This window comes from Delphinapterus leucas, chromosome 13 (assembly GCF_059928025.1).
Source record: "Delphinapterus leucas isolate spDelLeu-1000000601 "Yukka" chromosome 13, BTC_Dleu_Yukka2, whole genome shotgun sequence".
Lineage (NCBI taxonomy): Eukaryota > Metazoa > Chordata > Mammalia > Artiodactyla > Monodontidae > Delphinapterus > Delphinapterus leucas.
Window position 1 is genome coordinate 10,771,697 of NC_143141.1, and position 14,719 is coordinate 10,786,415.

Here is a 14,719-nt window from a genome sequence, read left to right on the forward strand (position 1 = left end):
TATGGTACAAACTTAGGAAGCAGACATCGAAAATGTTTACTAGAAACTTGCTTCCTAAGACAGACATACCAACAGAGATAAGAACAACAGCAGGAAATGTAAGGATAGAAGCACATGAGAGCTGATCTTAAAGTGGCTTTAGGAAAGATCTTAAAGACTTTTAGGCCAGTAACATGCCCCATGATGAAGATGATCCATTCAAATATTTTTGTAAAATGCAGAAAATCTGTGAACACTTTTTAGATATTTTAGAAAAAGTATATAATCATTAATTTTACTTCTTAACACAAAAGCATTTTAATACTGTTCTTCCATACTCGTGTCATGACGAATACCTATTACAAAATCATTTACTCACCCAAGAACTCATTTTTGAGTTCCTACTCTGCCAGGTGCTACGCTGGGAACTGGAAACATAAACGTGAATCAGAGAAATATGGCCCCTGCCCTCATTAGCTTACACTTCAGTGGGGGAAACTGTTACAAAAAATAAGTAGACAAAAGACAAAATAATTATAAGCTGACTTAGACTTATAAAGGGTGCTCAAGTGAATGGGAGTAGGAGGGCCTACATGGAAGGTGTCTCTGGGAATGTACCCTAAGACCCAAAGCATGAGAAGTGGGGAATTCCCTGGCGGTCCAGTGGTTAGGACTCTACAAGGGCCCGGGTTTGACCCCTGGTCGGGGAACTAAGATCCTGCAAGCTGCACAGCACAGCCCAAAACAATAATAATAATAAATAGATAAATAAATAAATAAAAAGAGATTTATAATAAAAAACAAAAATAAAACAAAGCATGCGAAGGAGCTGGGTGTTCAGGGAGGGCTGAGAAGAGCCTCCCGACAGAGAAGCCTCAAAGCAGCCCCTCCACAGATAACTCAGCAGCTCAGGGTATACAGGGGAGCCTCCCCACAACATTATTCCTCTTTAAAATGAGCTTATGAATAAATGTTGCCAAGTACAGGGCAATCCAAGAATGAATAAGGAAACAGAAACAGCGAATAGGGAAAACTCTTTGGAAAAGTCTCACTGTGAGGAAAAGCAGAGAAAGGGAGGCTTCATCCAGAATGGGACAGGGTTGCGGGGAGCTGGTCCGTAAAGGTGGGAGGTTTTAGGTTTGCTAGGACTACTGATGAGGGAATCAGCCAGTGGGGCAGGGGAGAGCAGGCTGAAGATACAGGAAAGGGTTGATCAAAGAGTCGTGTTTTTGAAATAATGGAAGGGGGCTTGGCCTCAGATAGGATCAGGGCTCCTTCCTCCTTCACAAGCAAGATGAAGGAAAAGATGAGTGTCCAAGAGATGTGAGATGTTACAACTTTTTCAATGACTTGCTTTGGCTGTGCCAGAAAAATTAGATGTAAACCGTGACCGCTTAACTAAAAGTCTGTGGTGGCTGATGGACACCTGTTACCTTCCTCCAGAAGCTGGAAGAGGGTGGAAGGCCTGAACCCGGCAGGAATAGCTCCCATCGTGGTCAGTACGTCAACGGTGTTAATCTGCTGAAGAGAGTAAAACAAAAATTTGCTTGGTTTCATTCATGTTTCCTCACCTCTAGGATACTCTCTCTTTATCACTGTAGCAACTACAACCCCCGAAAAGAAAAATACAAATGTACAGACTTTAGCGGAAGAATATAGCAATTTAACCCCCAATTCCTGAGAAGACGCCATTGCTGAATCCTGGCCTTTCCTGAGGACCTAAGCCCCATGCAGTGCCCAGGGGGCTGAGCTCTGTGCTCCAGACCTGCTGCTTCCTGCATGGCCCCCATCAAAATGGCCTGTCCTGCTCCACAAAGTACTGCCCTGTCACAGATGAGTTGATATCGTAAACTGACATGCACTGAAGAATTAATGGCTTTTTTGTACACTATATGTACATACACACACTCACACACACACACACACACACACACACACACATGCACACATGTGCATGTCCACGTAAGTGATACGTAGGGTAAAAAAGGCAGAAAGGATATATTTACTAAATGGTTAGTGATGATTACTTATGGAAGGAGTGGATTTTCATTTTGTTATGCAACTTTTTAAATGATAGGATTATTGATAGTTTCTTACTTTTTCTTTTTTTTTTTGGTTGCACCCCGTGGCATGTCTTAGTTTCCCGACCAGGGATCAAACCCATGCCCCCTACATTGGAAGTGTGGAGTCTCAACCACTGGACCACCAGGGAAGTCCCAAGTTTCTTACTTTTTTGAGCTTTTTGGAATTTTTTAATATTAACAAAATTTAACAACTGTCTTTACCCAAATGATAGAAAATTCAAGCAGAATCAATGAGAGACATTTCCAAGCCCTCATAGGCATAGGCTTACTAAACCAGAAATATGTTTTAATGCTCTGTGCATTCCATGCTCTGTATCCTGCTTAAGATCCAATGCTTTCATTTAAAGTTTCCATCCTGTTTTGAATCTGAACTCTTATCAGAGCTATTAGGTAACAAAACGAGACATCATTAATAAGACAGGAGATACCAACCTCTGAGATGGCTTTTCGGACAGCACTCCAATGAGAATCGGTTCTAGGGAGAAACGGTAGCTAGGTGAGTGTGCAGAAAGTTTATGCCTATTCACTCAATTAGGGAAGTTCATTAATCAAAGAACAAAGTATATCATTGTAACTTCTCAAAACCTAAAGGAGTCTACCCGAAACTAAGCATAATATCATGGGCTAACAATAATCACCAAGTTAAAGTTGTAATGGTCTTAAGCAAACAGTAATATGAAAAGCCCTGCTCCCAAACTATAAGCTGTTTCCATTTCAAGAAATTCTTGAATTACGTATAATAGTAAAAATAAACAAATAAAATGTTTCCTAAACCTACTTTGATGTCCCCTCACACCTTTTTACCTTTGTTTAACTTCTGCTCCTTCTGCCGTTTCATCCCCTACCTCTACATCTTCTTCACTGCCTTCTTCACTAGACTCCGGGCCGCCTTCTTTATTATAGGGCTGAAAAATTATTGAAATATGAAGCACTTTTTACCTAATGCAAAAATCAACCAATAAACGTACTTTCAGAAAGGCTCAAGTGTAGATAGGGATTTAGTATATGATGGGCATATAAAAAAATCAGTGGAAAAAGATTTCAGTACATGGTTGATAATGTCACTATATGAAAAAATTACAATGACAGAGGCAGAGAACAAGTTTAATAAAAATAAATGCCAGATGGGACTTATACAAATGAAAAAAAAAAAAGAAAAGACAAAAAAGCAAAAAGAACTACAGAAGTGTTAGAAGAAAATATTTTTTCTTTTTCTTGGCCACGCCACATGGCATGTGGATCTTAGTTCCCAAACCAGGGATCAAACCTGCGCGCCCTGCAGTGGAAGTGTGGAGTCTTAACCACTGGACCTCCAGGGAAGTCCCCGAAGAAAATAATCTTGAGATTCGAAAGCCCTTTCCAGTCATGATACCAAAACCATGTAACTTTGATTTAACTACATAAAAAATAAAACATGGCTGAAAGTCAACAAAGAAGATATCTGCCATAAGTTTCTAAGGGTTGATATCCTTATCATCAAGATATGACAAAAACTCTTATAAATCAATACAATTTTCAAAAATCCCTTACAAAAATGAACTGAAAAGGCAATTTACAAAGAAGAAATAGAAATGGTCATAAAGCAAATGAAATCATGCTCAACCTCACTAGCAGTACAATAAATGCAAATAAAAAACAATAATGAGCCTTTTGGGTGTTTTTGGTCTATCACACTGGCAAAAAGATTGATGACAACCATCACTGGCAAATGTGTAGACACACAAGCACTCTCGGCTGCTGGAGACGGGAGTCCAAATAGGCATAACTTTCCTAAAAGGAAAAATGGCAAATTCAATCAAAATACAAAGGTGTAAACCCTCTGCACCAGCAATGAGCATTCAGGAATTTATTTAAGGGGAATAACCAGACAGTCTACAAGGTATATGTACAGACTGATCACAACACAGGGTCTTCTTTTCTAACAGAATCCCTGAATATAGCAGTGAATCAGCTAAAAGGCTACATTTTCCAAGCCCTCCTTGCAGGTAGGTGTTGTCAAGAAACTAAATTCTGGCCAAGGAGATATAACTGGAAGTTTTTTGTGTAACTTCCAAGAAACCTTTAAAAGACTGCAGCTCATGCCTTTTGACTTCTTCTTCCCCTTTCCTCTTTCACTGCTTGGAATTGTTAATAACGAAAGATCTAGCAGCCAACCTAAGCTAAAGAGATAACAACCCTAGGAAGAGCTGCTCGCACCTACCCACAGGGTAAAATATTAGATAGAGCCCTACCATTCCTTGACTGCCCATCTCCACACTTCCTCCACACACAAGAGAAATATGCTTCTACCTTATTTAGACCACTATTTTGGAGCTCTTCTGTAACTCATAGCGGAAGCTAATCTTACCTTCTTTGCAATGTCGTTTATAGTTATTATAGGTTGGAAACCTAAATGTCCATCTAAATGAGACTGGAATACTATGCTACCATTGAAACAGATGACCCAGAACTGAGCTGGGCAATAGGGCAGGCACTCACCACCTGTGCCTACTGACACTTGAAATGTGACCAGTCTAAACTGAGATGTGCTATTTAAGTGTAAAATACACACTAGAATTTGAAGACTTAGCATTAAAAAAAAAGAAAGGATTTTAAAATATTGATTATACGTTAAAATGAGATAATATGTTTGATATATTGGATAAAATAAATTATTAAAAATAATGTCACCGGGCTTCCCTGGTGGTGCAGTGGTTAAGAATCCGTCTGTCAATGCAGGCGACACGGGTTCGATCCCTGGTCCAGGAAGATCCCACATACCGCGGAGCAACTAAGCTCGTGTGCCACAACTACTGAGCCTGCGCTCTAGAGCCTGCAAGCCACAACTACTGAGCCCGTGTGCCACAACTACTGAAGCCTGCGTGCCTAGAGCCTGTGCTCCGCAACAAGAGAAGCCACTGCAGTGAGAAGCCCGCACACCGCAATGAAGAGTAGCCCCCACTCGCCACAACTAAAGAAAGCCCGTGCGCAGCAATGAAGACCCAACACAGCCAAAAATAAACAAATTAACTAAAAAAAAAATTAATAATGTCACCTGTTTCCCTTTACTTTTAAAAAATGTGTGTGGTATAATAAAAATGCATATTTGGTCTTTATGCCAGTCCTTGGCACAGAGTTCCTAAAACTCTTAGAATTTCCTGAGTAACAGGAGTGTCTTCTGTTATTCATAACAAGCCCCTTTCAAACATACTTGAGTTTATGCTCATGAGGTCATGGCTTGGGGAGGGGTGGGTGCTGGTGGCCAGAGGAACCAGTGATTAGAAGGTGTAAACTTTTAGTGCCCCCCACCCCCTCACCTTCAGGGAGGGAAAAGGAGCTAGAGATTGAATTTAATCACTGACGGCCAATGATTCGATCAATCGTGTCTATGTAATGAAACCTCCCAAAAATCCCTAAAAGACAGGGTTTAGGGAGCTTGTGGGTTGGCCATCACTTGAAGTGCTGGCAGGGTGGTTCCAGGAGCACATGGAAGAACCAGGTCCCACTCCCTCCCTCTCCCAATACCTTGCCCTGTGCACCTCTTCCATTTGGCTGTTCCTGAACTATATCCTTTATAATGAACTGGGAAGCAAAAGTGAGGTGTTTCCTGAGATCTGTGGTCCCTCTAGCAAATTATTGAACCTGAGGAAAGGTGTGGGAACTTCCAAGTTTAGAGCCGGTCACACAGAAGCACAGCTAGCCCCGGGGACTTGTGACGGGCATCTGAAGTGGGGCAGTCTTACGGGACTGAGCCCTTACCTTGTGGAGGTCTGTGCTAACTCCAGGAGCTAGTGTCAGAATTGAACTGAATTGTTGGATACCTGGTTGGTTTCAAAGAATCAGTGTGGAAAAACAACATGTATTTGGTGTCAGAAAAGAAACACACAGTTGCTGTTAGAAGTGGTGCGAAGAAAAACAAGACAGCTCAGTGTCGTTACTAGAAAATTTTAAATTACATTTGTGGTTTGCATTATATTTCTATTGGACAGCACTGATCTATATATATTGGCACAGAAAATGACCATGCTATATTATGAAATGTGAAAGAAATAGGCCATAAACATGCATATATAGTATGTCCACATCTTAGTAAAGGATCATATATTTGTGGAAGTTAACACAAAGTTAACTGTGGTTTTGTTTCACAACAAATAATAAATACCTATTAATTTTTATGATCAACATTAATCCACAGAACATCTTCATTGTGGGATAACATTCTAGGGCTCAGCTACATAAGAGCACTTCACAGGTCTCCAGAACTATAATACACAGTATTTTTCCTATGCTCTGTCCCTCTAAAATTGAGGCAAATTCTATATCCTAAGTCATTCACTAGTCAATTGATCAAAGATTACATCTTAGTGTTTTCTTATAAATGAAAAAACGTCTTGAAGAAGAAAAAGGAAAGAATAAACAAAAAAGACTAACCTCCAAGTACGTTCTGGGAATAAGACCTTTGTTTCCTTTGGCATTCTTAGCCATCCACCAGCCATCAGGGTTTTTTTCAATTATAAGGAGAATTTCCCCTTTCTTAAAGAAAATAAAAGTAAAAATTTTTAAATTAAAATTTACCCCTAAATTCAGAATTATCAACATGAAAACTATTTTCAAAAACAGAAGAGCGTCTACTCTTTTTACCATTTTACTACCAGGTAACTTTGATAACAGAATTTCGCCTGACTACCGCTTGTAAATCTTAATTATCACTTATTTTATTTAAACAGATTGAGTCTTTAAAAAGTTAATACCAGGAATATCTAATCCAGGAATACAGGTAGAGTTTTCTTACTACGTTAGGTACGAAAATGTATCCTTCAGTTAGCTTCCAGTCTGTTTCTACTACCTTAAATGTAAGGTCTCCGACTTGCTGAGCCATAAAATCTCCAATAGCAACGTATTCTCCACTTGCGGCCTCTTCATCTTCTTCTTCTTCTTCTTCTTCTTCTTCATCTTCTTCAGCAGAACTGTCATCGTCCTCTCCTTCAGTAAGCGCCGCAGTTCTGCAAAAAATAATTCTTTGACAAGGGTCACCTGAAATAACGTATAAGAACAGATCCAGATCGAGTACGAGTATAACTTCTACATATAGAACTGGCCTATATTTGGAAGTGGCAAATAAAGGGAAAGTGCACCTAAGTTTCTACCATCTGGCAAAGGATATGTGACCGAGGAACTGGGAGTGATGAGGAGTTAATATACCTGAGGAACGTACGTGACCTGGTGAAGCATGTGCTGGACTGGAGGCCAAGAGACTTGCACTGAAATCTTGGATTCATCCGTTCAGCAGACACTGCTTGAGCATTATTGTGCACTGATTAGAGCACGGGCTCGGGGTTTAAGTTCTGGTTCTCTCTCCTTCTCACTGAGTGACCTTGGATAGGTTTCTTTTAATCTCGCCATTTCTCATTGGTAAAGTGGAGATAATAAGAGAACCTGCCTCATAAGGTCATCATGAAGATGAGAGGAGTTACAAACTTGCCAAGTGTTTACAACAGTGTCTGCAGGCTTTCAATAAAAGTCGGCGATGATTGATGACGATATATGTCAGGTTCCATGTCAGACACAGTAGATACAGAGAAAAACGAGACACAATTCCCTGTCCTCAAGGAGGACAATGAAACAATCTATCAGACGGATAAGTACTATATAGTTCAACAGATAAGTACTATATAGTTCAACAGTTTACCTGCAGTAGAGGTAAACACAGGATACTAAGGAAGCACACAAGAGAGACACCTAACCTCGACTGCATGGGTGGAGATCAGAAAGCCTTAGAATTAGGTCTTGAGGGATGAGTTGGAATTAATCAGGTAAAAGGGGAGTAGAAAGATAAGGGAGTGGAGAAAGGAGGCTCAAGCTCAGGGAACCTCAAGTAGCTCACGAGTGGTAGGACGAGGCTTGGGAGAAATAAGCAAGAGATAAGATTGAAAAGAGGTGAGCAGAACGCAGCCCATGTGAGCTTTACCTCTAAAGGTGTTCCTTAAAAATGAAGGAAGGGAAAGGCATGATCTGATCTGCACTTCAGGAAGTTGATCAGGCTGTCAACGTGGGCAAGAGATTGGAAGAAGGGCTAAAGGGAAAGATGGCTGTTAACAGTGAGACATGAAACAGTTTAAACTAAGAATTAGGGATGAAGAGAAAGGTGTTTGGGAAAGATACCGAGGAGGGAAGAGAGAGGAGCTAAAATACTAGCTTGGATAAGTCGTTAAGTCTCCCTGAGCTTTATTTCTTCATTCAACATTCAGCATTTACTGGGCACCTACTGTGTGACAGACACTATGTGCTAGGGGTGTAACAATGAACAAAATAGAGGTCTTTGCTGTCCTAACGCTTACATTAGAGAAGCTTATCTTAAAATGGGATAACAGGGGCTTCCCTGGTGGCACAGTGGTTAAGAATCTTCCTGCCAATGCAGGGGACACGGGTTCGAGCCCTGGTCCAGGAAGATCCCACGTGCCGTGGAGCAACTAAGCCTGTGCGCCACAACTACTGAGCCTGTGCTCTAGAGCCTGTGAGCCACAACTACTGAAGCCCGTGCACCTAGAGCCCGTGCTCCACAAGAGAAGCCACCACAATGAGAAACCCACGCACCACAATGAAGAGTAACCCCCACTTGCCACAACTAGAGAAAGCCCACACGCAGCAACGAAGACCCAATGCAGCCAAAATCAAATAAATGAAATATATTTTTAAAAATAAGAAATAAAAAAAATAAAATGGGATAACAATACTTTGATGCAAATGGACACTGCTAACCATAAAACTAGCCAAATAGACCCAAATGGCTCTTCTTTATTATGCTAATACAGTAAATTTCAATTAGTGATTTTTCAATGTCAAATTAACCTTGCATTCTAGAATAAATCCCACTCAGTCATGATGTACTGTCATTTTTATATGCCCTGGATTCTATTTGCTAACATTTTATATTGAGTTTGTGCATTCATTCATGAAGGCCTTGTATTTTTCTTATAATACTCTTATCAGGTTTTGATATTGAAGTTATCTAGCACTCATAAAATGATTTGGGAAATGTTTCTTTTTCAATTCTCTAGAAAGATTTTATAATACTGGTATTATTTCTTACTTAAATGCAGAAATTTATCAGTGAAGCAACCTGAGAGTTTATTCTGTGGAAAGGTTTTAATTATATATTCAACTTCTTTAGTAGATATTTTGGTAGTATTATTAAGATTTTCTATTCATCTTGTGTAAATTGAGTATTTTATTTTTCAAGGAACTTATTTAAATTTTCAAATTTATTGGCATGAAGATGTTCATAGTGTCTTCATGGTACCTTTTAAATTTCTGTAGACTCTGTAGTGATTAGTTTTCTTCCCTGTTTTATTGTTGCTGTTTTCCTTCTCTTTCTCTTTTCTTAACCAGTCTTGCTTGGAATTTACCCATTTAATTAACTTTTCCAAAGAACCAACTTTGGGTTTATTGATTTTATCTACTGTATGTCTGTTTATTATTCACTGTCTTCTGCTCTTTATTATTTCCTTACTTCTATTTTTCTTGGGTTTAATTTGTTATTCTTCTTCTGGCTTCTTAGGTTGGAAACTTCAGTAATTAATTTCCAACTTTTCTAAACTATGCATTTGAAGTCATAAATTTCCCTCTAAACACTGCTTTAGCTGCAGCCCACAGTTGTATTTTATTATCATTCAGAATATTTTAAGATTTCCATTGTAATATTTCCTTTGACCCTTAGGTTACATAGAAGTATGTGACTTAATTTGCAAACATTTGGAGACTTTTTTCTGTCATTTGAGTTTTTAAAAAAATGGATATATAATTGACATATACCATTGTATTAGCTTTAGATTGTCACTGAGTTTTAATGTAATTCCAAGTCATCAGACTAGACACTACATGATATCAATCCTTTGACATTTGTTGACAATTGCTTTATGGCCCATTATGATTCATTTTGGTTAATGTTATACATGCGCTTGGAAGAGAGGTGTATTATCTAGTTGGATACAGCATTCTACAAATATATTTTTAATTAGGTAAAGGTGGTTAAGGTTTGTGGATTATATAGCTCTCCTTCAGTGCTAACAATTTTTACTTTATACGTTGTAAAGCTATGTTATTAGGTGTCTACACATTAGGGATAATTTTTTTCTATTGAATTGATGCTTTTACTATTATAAGATGTATTTATCTATTAAATTACTTTTGACCTTAAAGTCTTCTCTGCCTGATACTACTATAGCTGCATCACCTTTGTTTTCGTCAGGGTTAACATGGAATACCTTTTTCTAATCTTTTACTTGCAACCTACCTATGCTGTTTTAAATGGCCATAAAGCACAAGAAGGTTGTGATGTGCCCTAATGGAGAAAATAAGTGTGTTAGATTTCTTCAGGCATGAATTATAGGGCTGTTGGCTGTGAGTTCAATGTTAATGAATCAGTAACATACATTAAATAAGGTATCTTTAAACAGAAACACACATAAAACAAGGACATGTTTTATTCAGGTTTCAAAAAAAACTGTGACCAGAGCCTCACAGGAACCTAGCTGTGTATTTTCCCTAGAAGCCATGGTTTAGTATTCACCTATTCAGTATTTGCAGCTACTTTATGGAACATAACCACAGCAAATAATGAGAATTGACTATATATTATAAATTCTTCAATATATATTTTGCTTTACACAATCAAGTGTTCTCTAAAGACATTTAGAAAAGAAGAAATAGGCTTTTCTATTTACCCACATACTGGTGCTCTTCATTCCTTCTTGCAAATACAGGTTTCCTGTGGGATCATTTCCTTCTTGCCTAAAGGACTTCCTTTAGCAAATTTCTCAGCACTTGTTTGACAAATTTTCTCAGCTTTTGTTTGTCTGAAAATGTCTTTATTCTACTTTAATTTCTGAAAGACACTTTTGCTGTACACAGAATTCTGGGTTGATAGATTTTTTTTCTTTCAACTCTTTTATGATGTCACTGCATTATCTTCTGACCTGTATTTTTTCTAACAAGATGTCAACTTTAACTTGAACTGTTGTTTGCCTGTACATATGTTTCTTTATTTCCCTGACTGCTTTTAAGATTTTCTATTATTTTTAGTTTTCAGCAGTTTAACTCTGATGCATCTCTGATGCATCTATGTGTAGTTTTCCTTATATTTATTGTTTGGGGTTGCCTGAGGTTCTTGGACCAGTGAATTGATAACTTTTTTAGATCTCAATTTAAAAACGTATTGAAATATTTCTTGTGCTCCATTCTCTCTCTCCTCTCCTTCTGGGACTTCAATTTACACATATGCTATAACTTATGACCATGTCCCAGATCTTTCTCACATTTTGTTCTGTTCTTTTCATTCTTTTTTCTTTCTGTGCATGAGTTTGAAAGTTTTTCATTGCTCAGTCTTTGGGCTCACTGATCTTTTCCTCTATTGTATCCAGTCTTGTGTTAAACCATCCAATTTTTTTTCTTTTCATATATTGTTTTTTAGTTTCAGAATTTCCATTTTGGTCGGTATTAGTTTCCATTTCTCTGCTTAAGATTCCTCTCTAATCAAGCAATCTGCCCATCTCCCTTAACATATTGAAAATAGTTGATTTATAGCTCTGGTTTGCTAATTCTCACATCTGGGTCATCTAGACTTCCAATGATTATTTTTTCTCTTTATTATAAGACATTTTCACCTTTTTGAAGCTATATATTGAACCAGATTTAGAAAGTCCTCAGCCGTTATTCCATCAGATATTATATTTTGCAGTTGTAGAATGTTCATTTGGTTATTTTCTACATTTGAGTTCTCCTAAAATATGCCATGCTTTTTCCATTCCATCCATCTTTTCTTCTATTTTCTTCAACATATTAATCATACATATTATTCAGAAATCCTTGTCAGCTTACTCTACTATCTGGCTCAGATTTGGCTCTGCTTTTATTGACTTTCACTGCTTAATTATGATTTATTTCCCCCTTTTTTTTGCATTTCCAATCATTTTTTAAAAATTACTAGACATTGTGGATAATACATTTAGAGACTTTGGATTATGTGGTCATCCTTTAAAGAGTGTTGAATTTTGTTCTGTTATACAGTTAAATGATCTTGTTCCTGTTAAGGTCTGATTTTAGGCTTTGTTGGAAAAGATTTACTTCAGTTTTTTTTTTTGCGGTACGCGGGCCATCTCACTGCTGTGGCCTCTCCTGCTGCGGAGCACAGGCTCCGGACGTGCAGGCTCAGCAGCCATGGCTCACGGGCCCAGCCTCTCCGTGGCACGTGGGATCCTCCCGGACCGGGACACGAACCCATGTCCCCTGCATCAGCAGGCAGACTCTCAACCACTGCGCCACCAGGGAAGCCCTACTTCAGTTTTGTCTGTATTCCAAGATCACAGTTCTTAATATTAGGGTGTTTTCCTTACTCCTAGGGCATAGGCCTTATGTGATCTCCAACTAAATGCCTGAAGCATTCACCAAGGTATCTTTACTCCAGCTAGGTACAAACTCGAATATTTTTCCAGGGTTCTGTGGCCTCCAGAATCTTTTAAGCTCTCAGTCTCCCAGCAGGCGCTTTCCACCAGGCCTTCTGGAATCATGCTCTGTGTAGCCCAGGAGTCCATTTAGATTTCTGCAGTTGTCTCTCTGCAACTCTTTTCTATCTCTCCACTCTCTCCACAAGTACCAGCAGCCTTAGCAAGTCCAGAATTTTATCTCTGCCTCCTCAGCCCGGTGAGACTGCAGCTCCCTGTTTGGGATTCCTGCACCACCGCCCATAAACTAACTCCAGGAAGAGGGTCTGGGTAAATGCAGGACTCAGCTCGTGTCTCCCTGTATTAACGATATCAACCCTGCTTGGCTGATGTTCAACGAGTTCAAACAGCCATTTTGTATATTTTGTCCAGATTTTACAGTGTTTATGGTAGGAAGGGTAAGTCCAATACCAGCCACTTTTGTCATTCTCAGTACTGGAAATCAATGGAAATTCTAGAATCCTTGCATCTATATTCTTTAGCATTTTTTCCCAGGATACAGTGTAAAAGTACAGGAACAGCATTTGAAGAGTCTAAATAGTTGACTTTTTCCTTTTTTCTTCCTATGAATTGGGTTTGTTTATACTATCAAGTTTTCTTTCCATTTTACAAAGGCTATTATTAACATCCACTCCAGCAGGAAAAGAATGCATGTTTCTGCTTCCAATTTTTAAAGAATATTTATAAAAGGAGTAAATAAATATGCAAATAGACAATCCAAATAATTTTCTTTTTACACATCAACACTGACATTAAAGGCATGATCCTTATTTTCTTTTTTTAAAAAATTTTTAATAAATTTATTTATTTTTGGCTATGTTGGGTCTTTGTTGCTGTGCGTAGGCTTTCTCTAGTTGTGGCAAGCGGGGGCTACTCTTCATTGCGGTGCGTGGGCTTCTCATTGCAGTGGCTTCTCTTGTTGCGGAGCATGGGCTCTAGGTGTGCGGGCTCAGTAGTTGTGGCTTGCGGGCTCTAGAGTGCAGGCTCAGTAGTTGTGGTGCATGGGCTCAGCTGCTCCACAGCATGTGGGATCTTCCCGGACCAGGGCTCGAACCTGTGTCCCCTGCATTGGCAGGCATATTCTTAACCACTGCGCCACGAGGGAAGCCCATGATCCTTCTTTTCTTTTTTTTTTTAATCTATTTATTTAGTTTGTTTATTTTTGGCTGCACTGTGTCTTCGAGGCTGTGCATAGGCTTTTTCTAGTTGCGGTGAGCAGGGGCTACTCTTGGTTGCAGTGCGTGGGCTTCTCACTGTGGTGGCTTCTCTTGTTGCAGAGCACAGGCTCTAGGCACGCGGGCTCAGCAGTTGTGGCTCGTGGGCTCTAGAGCACAGGTTCAGTAGTTGTGGCACACGGGCTTAGTTGCTCTGCGGCATGTGGGACCTTCCCAGACCAGGGCTCGAACCCGTGTCCCCTGCATTGGCAGGCGAATTCTTTTTTTTTTTTTTTGCAGTACGCGGGCCTCTCACTGTTGTGGTCTCTCGCATTGCGGAGCACAGGCTCCGGACGCGCAGGCTCAGCGGCCATGGCTCACGGGCCTAGCTGTTCCGCGGCATGTGGGATCTTCCCGGACCGGGGCACGAACCCGTGTCCCCTGCATTGGCAGGCGGACTCTTAACCACTGCGCCACCAGGGAAGCCCTGCAGGCGGATTCTTAACCACTGCACCACCAGGGAAGCCCGATCCTTATTTTCTAACATCTGTTTATTTAGCTCTTCCGATCTCTGTTTTGTTTCCCCAACTAGCTTATAACTTACCTGAGAGCAGAGATTATGGCTTCTACTTCTTTACATCTCTCATGGGATCTCACACTTTCTATTATACACAATAAATAAATGTTGACTAATTGTACTGTTACTGCCATTTGTTTTTATCTATATATGACTTTATTCTGAGTCAAACATTAAAACTGTTGGTGACAATATCTGAAAGAAAGAAAGGAAGGAAGGGAGCATTACTCAGCGACATTTTCTCTACTTATGGACACAGCAAGTTCCTGCAGTTGGTGGGTAAGCTTATCCAAAAGATTGTGTTCCTCCTCTTTCTTCTGATTGTAACTCCCAACAGGGGCAGGTTCATCAGCCTATGAGAGAATATAAGTCTATTTCACTAAAAAAATAAAAATAAAAATTTCAGTTTCCGATTACATTTATGTTAAAAGTAAAAAACTCCAATAA

The 14,719-nt window shown here is 39.4% G+C and overlaps 1 protein-coding gene across 2 annotated transcripts in view; it reads right to left on the reverse strand.

Moving 5' to 3' along the window:
* Nucleotides 1-14,719, reverse strand: part of NPHP1 (nephrocystin 1) — a 67,028-nt gene that overhangs the window by 35,214 nt on the left and 17,095 nt on the right. Inside the window, exons 6-11 of one of the 2 annotated variants that reach the window (XM_089922770.1) lie at nucleotides 14,501-14,625; nucleotides 6,889-7,045; nucleotides 6,474-6,575; nucleotides 2,868-2,968; nucleotides 2,496-2,538; nucleotides 1,413-1,497 (exon numbers count right to left, since the gene is read on the reverse strand). In XM_089922770.1, coding sequence (XP_089778896.1) covers nucleotides 1,413-1,497; nucleotides 2,496-2,538; nucleotides 2,868-2,968; nucleotides 6,474-6,575; nucleotides 6,889-7,045; nucleotides 14,501-14,625 — 613 coding nt within the window. Of the gene's footprint in view, nucleotides 1-1,412; nucleotides 1,501-2,495; nucleotides 2,539-2,867; nucleotides 2,969-6,473; nucleotides 6,576-6,888; nucleotides 7,046-14,500; nucleotides 14,626-14,719 lie in introns of both variants that reach the window. The other variant, XM_089922769.1, reaches the window with a different exon arrangement.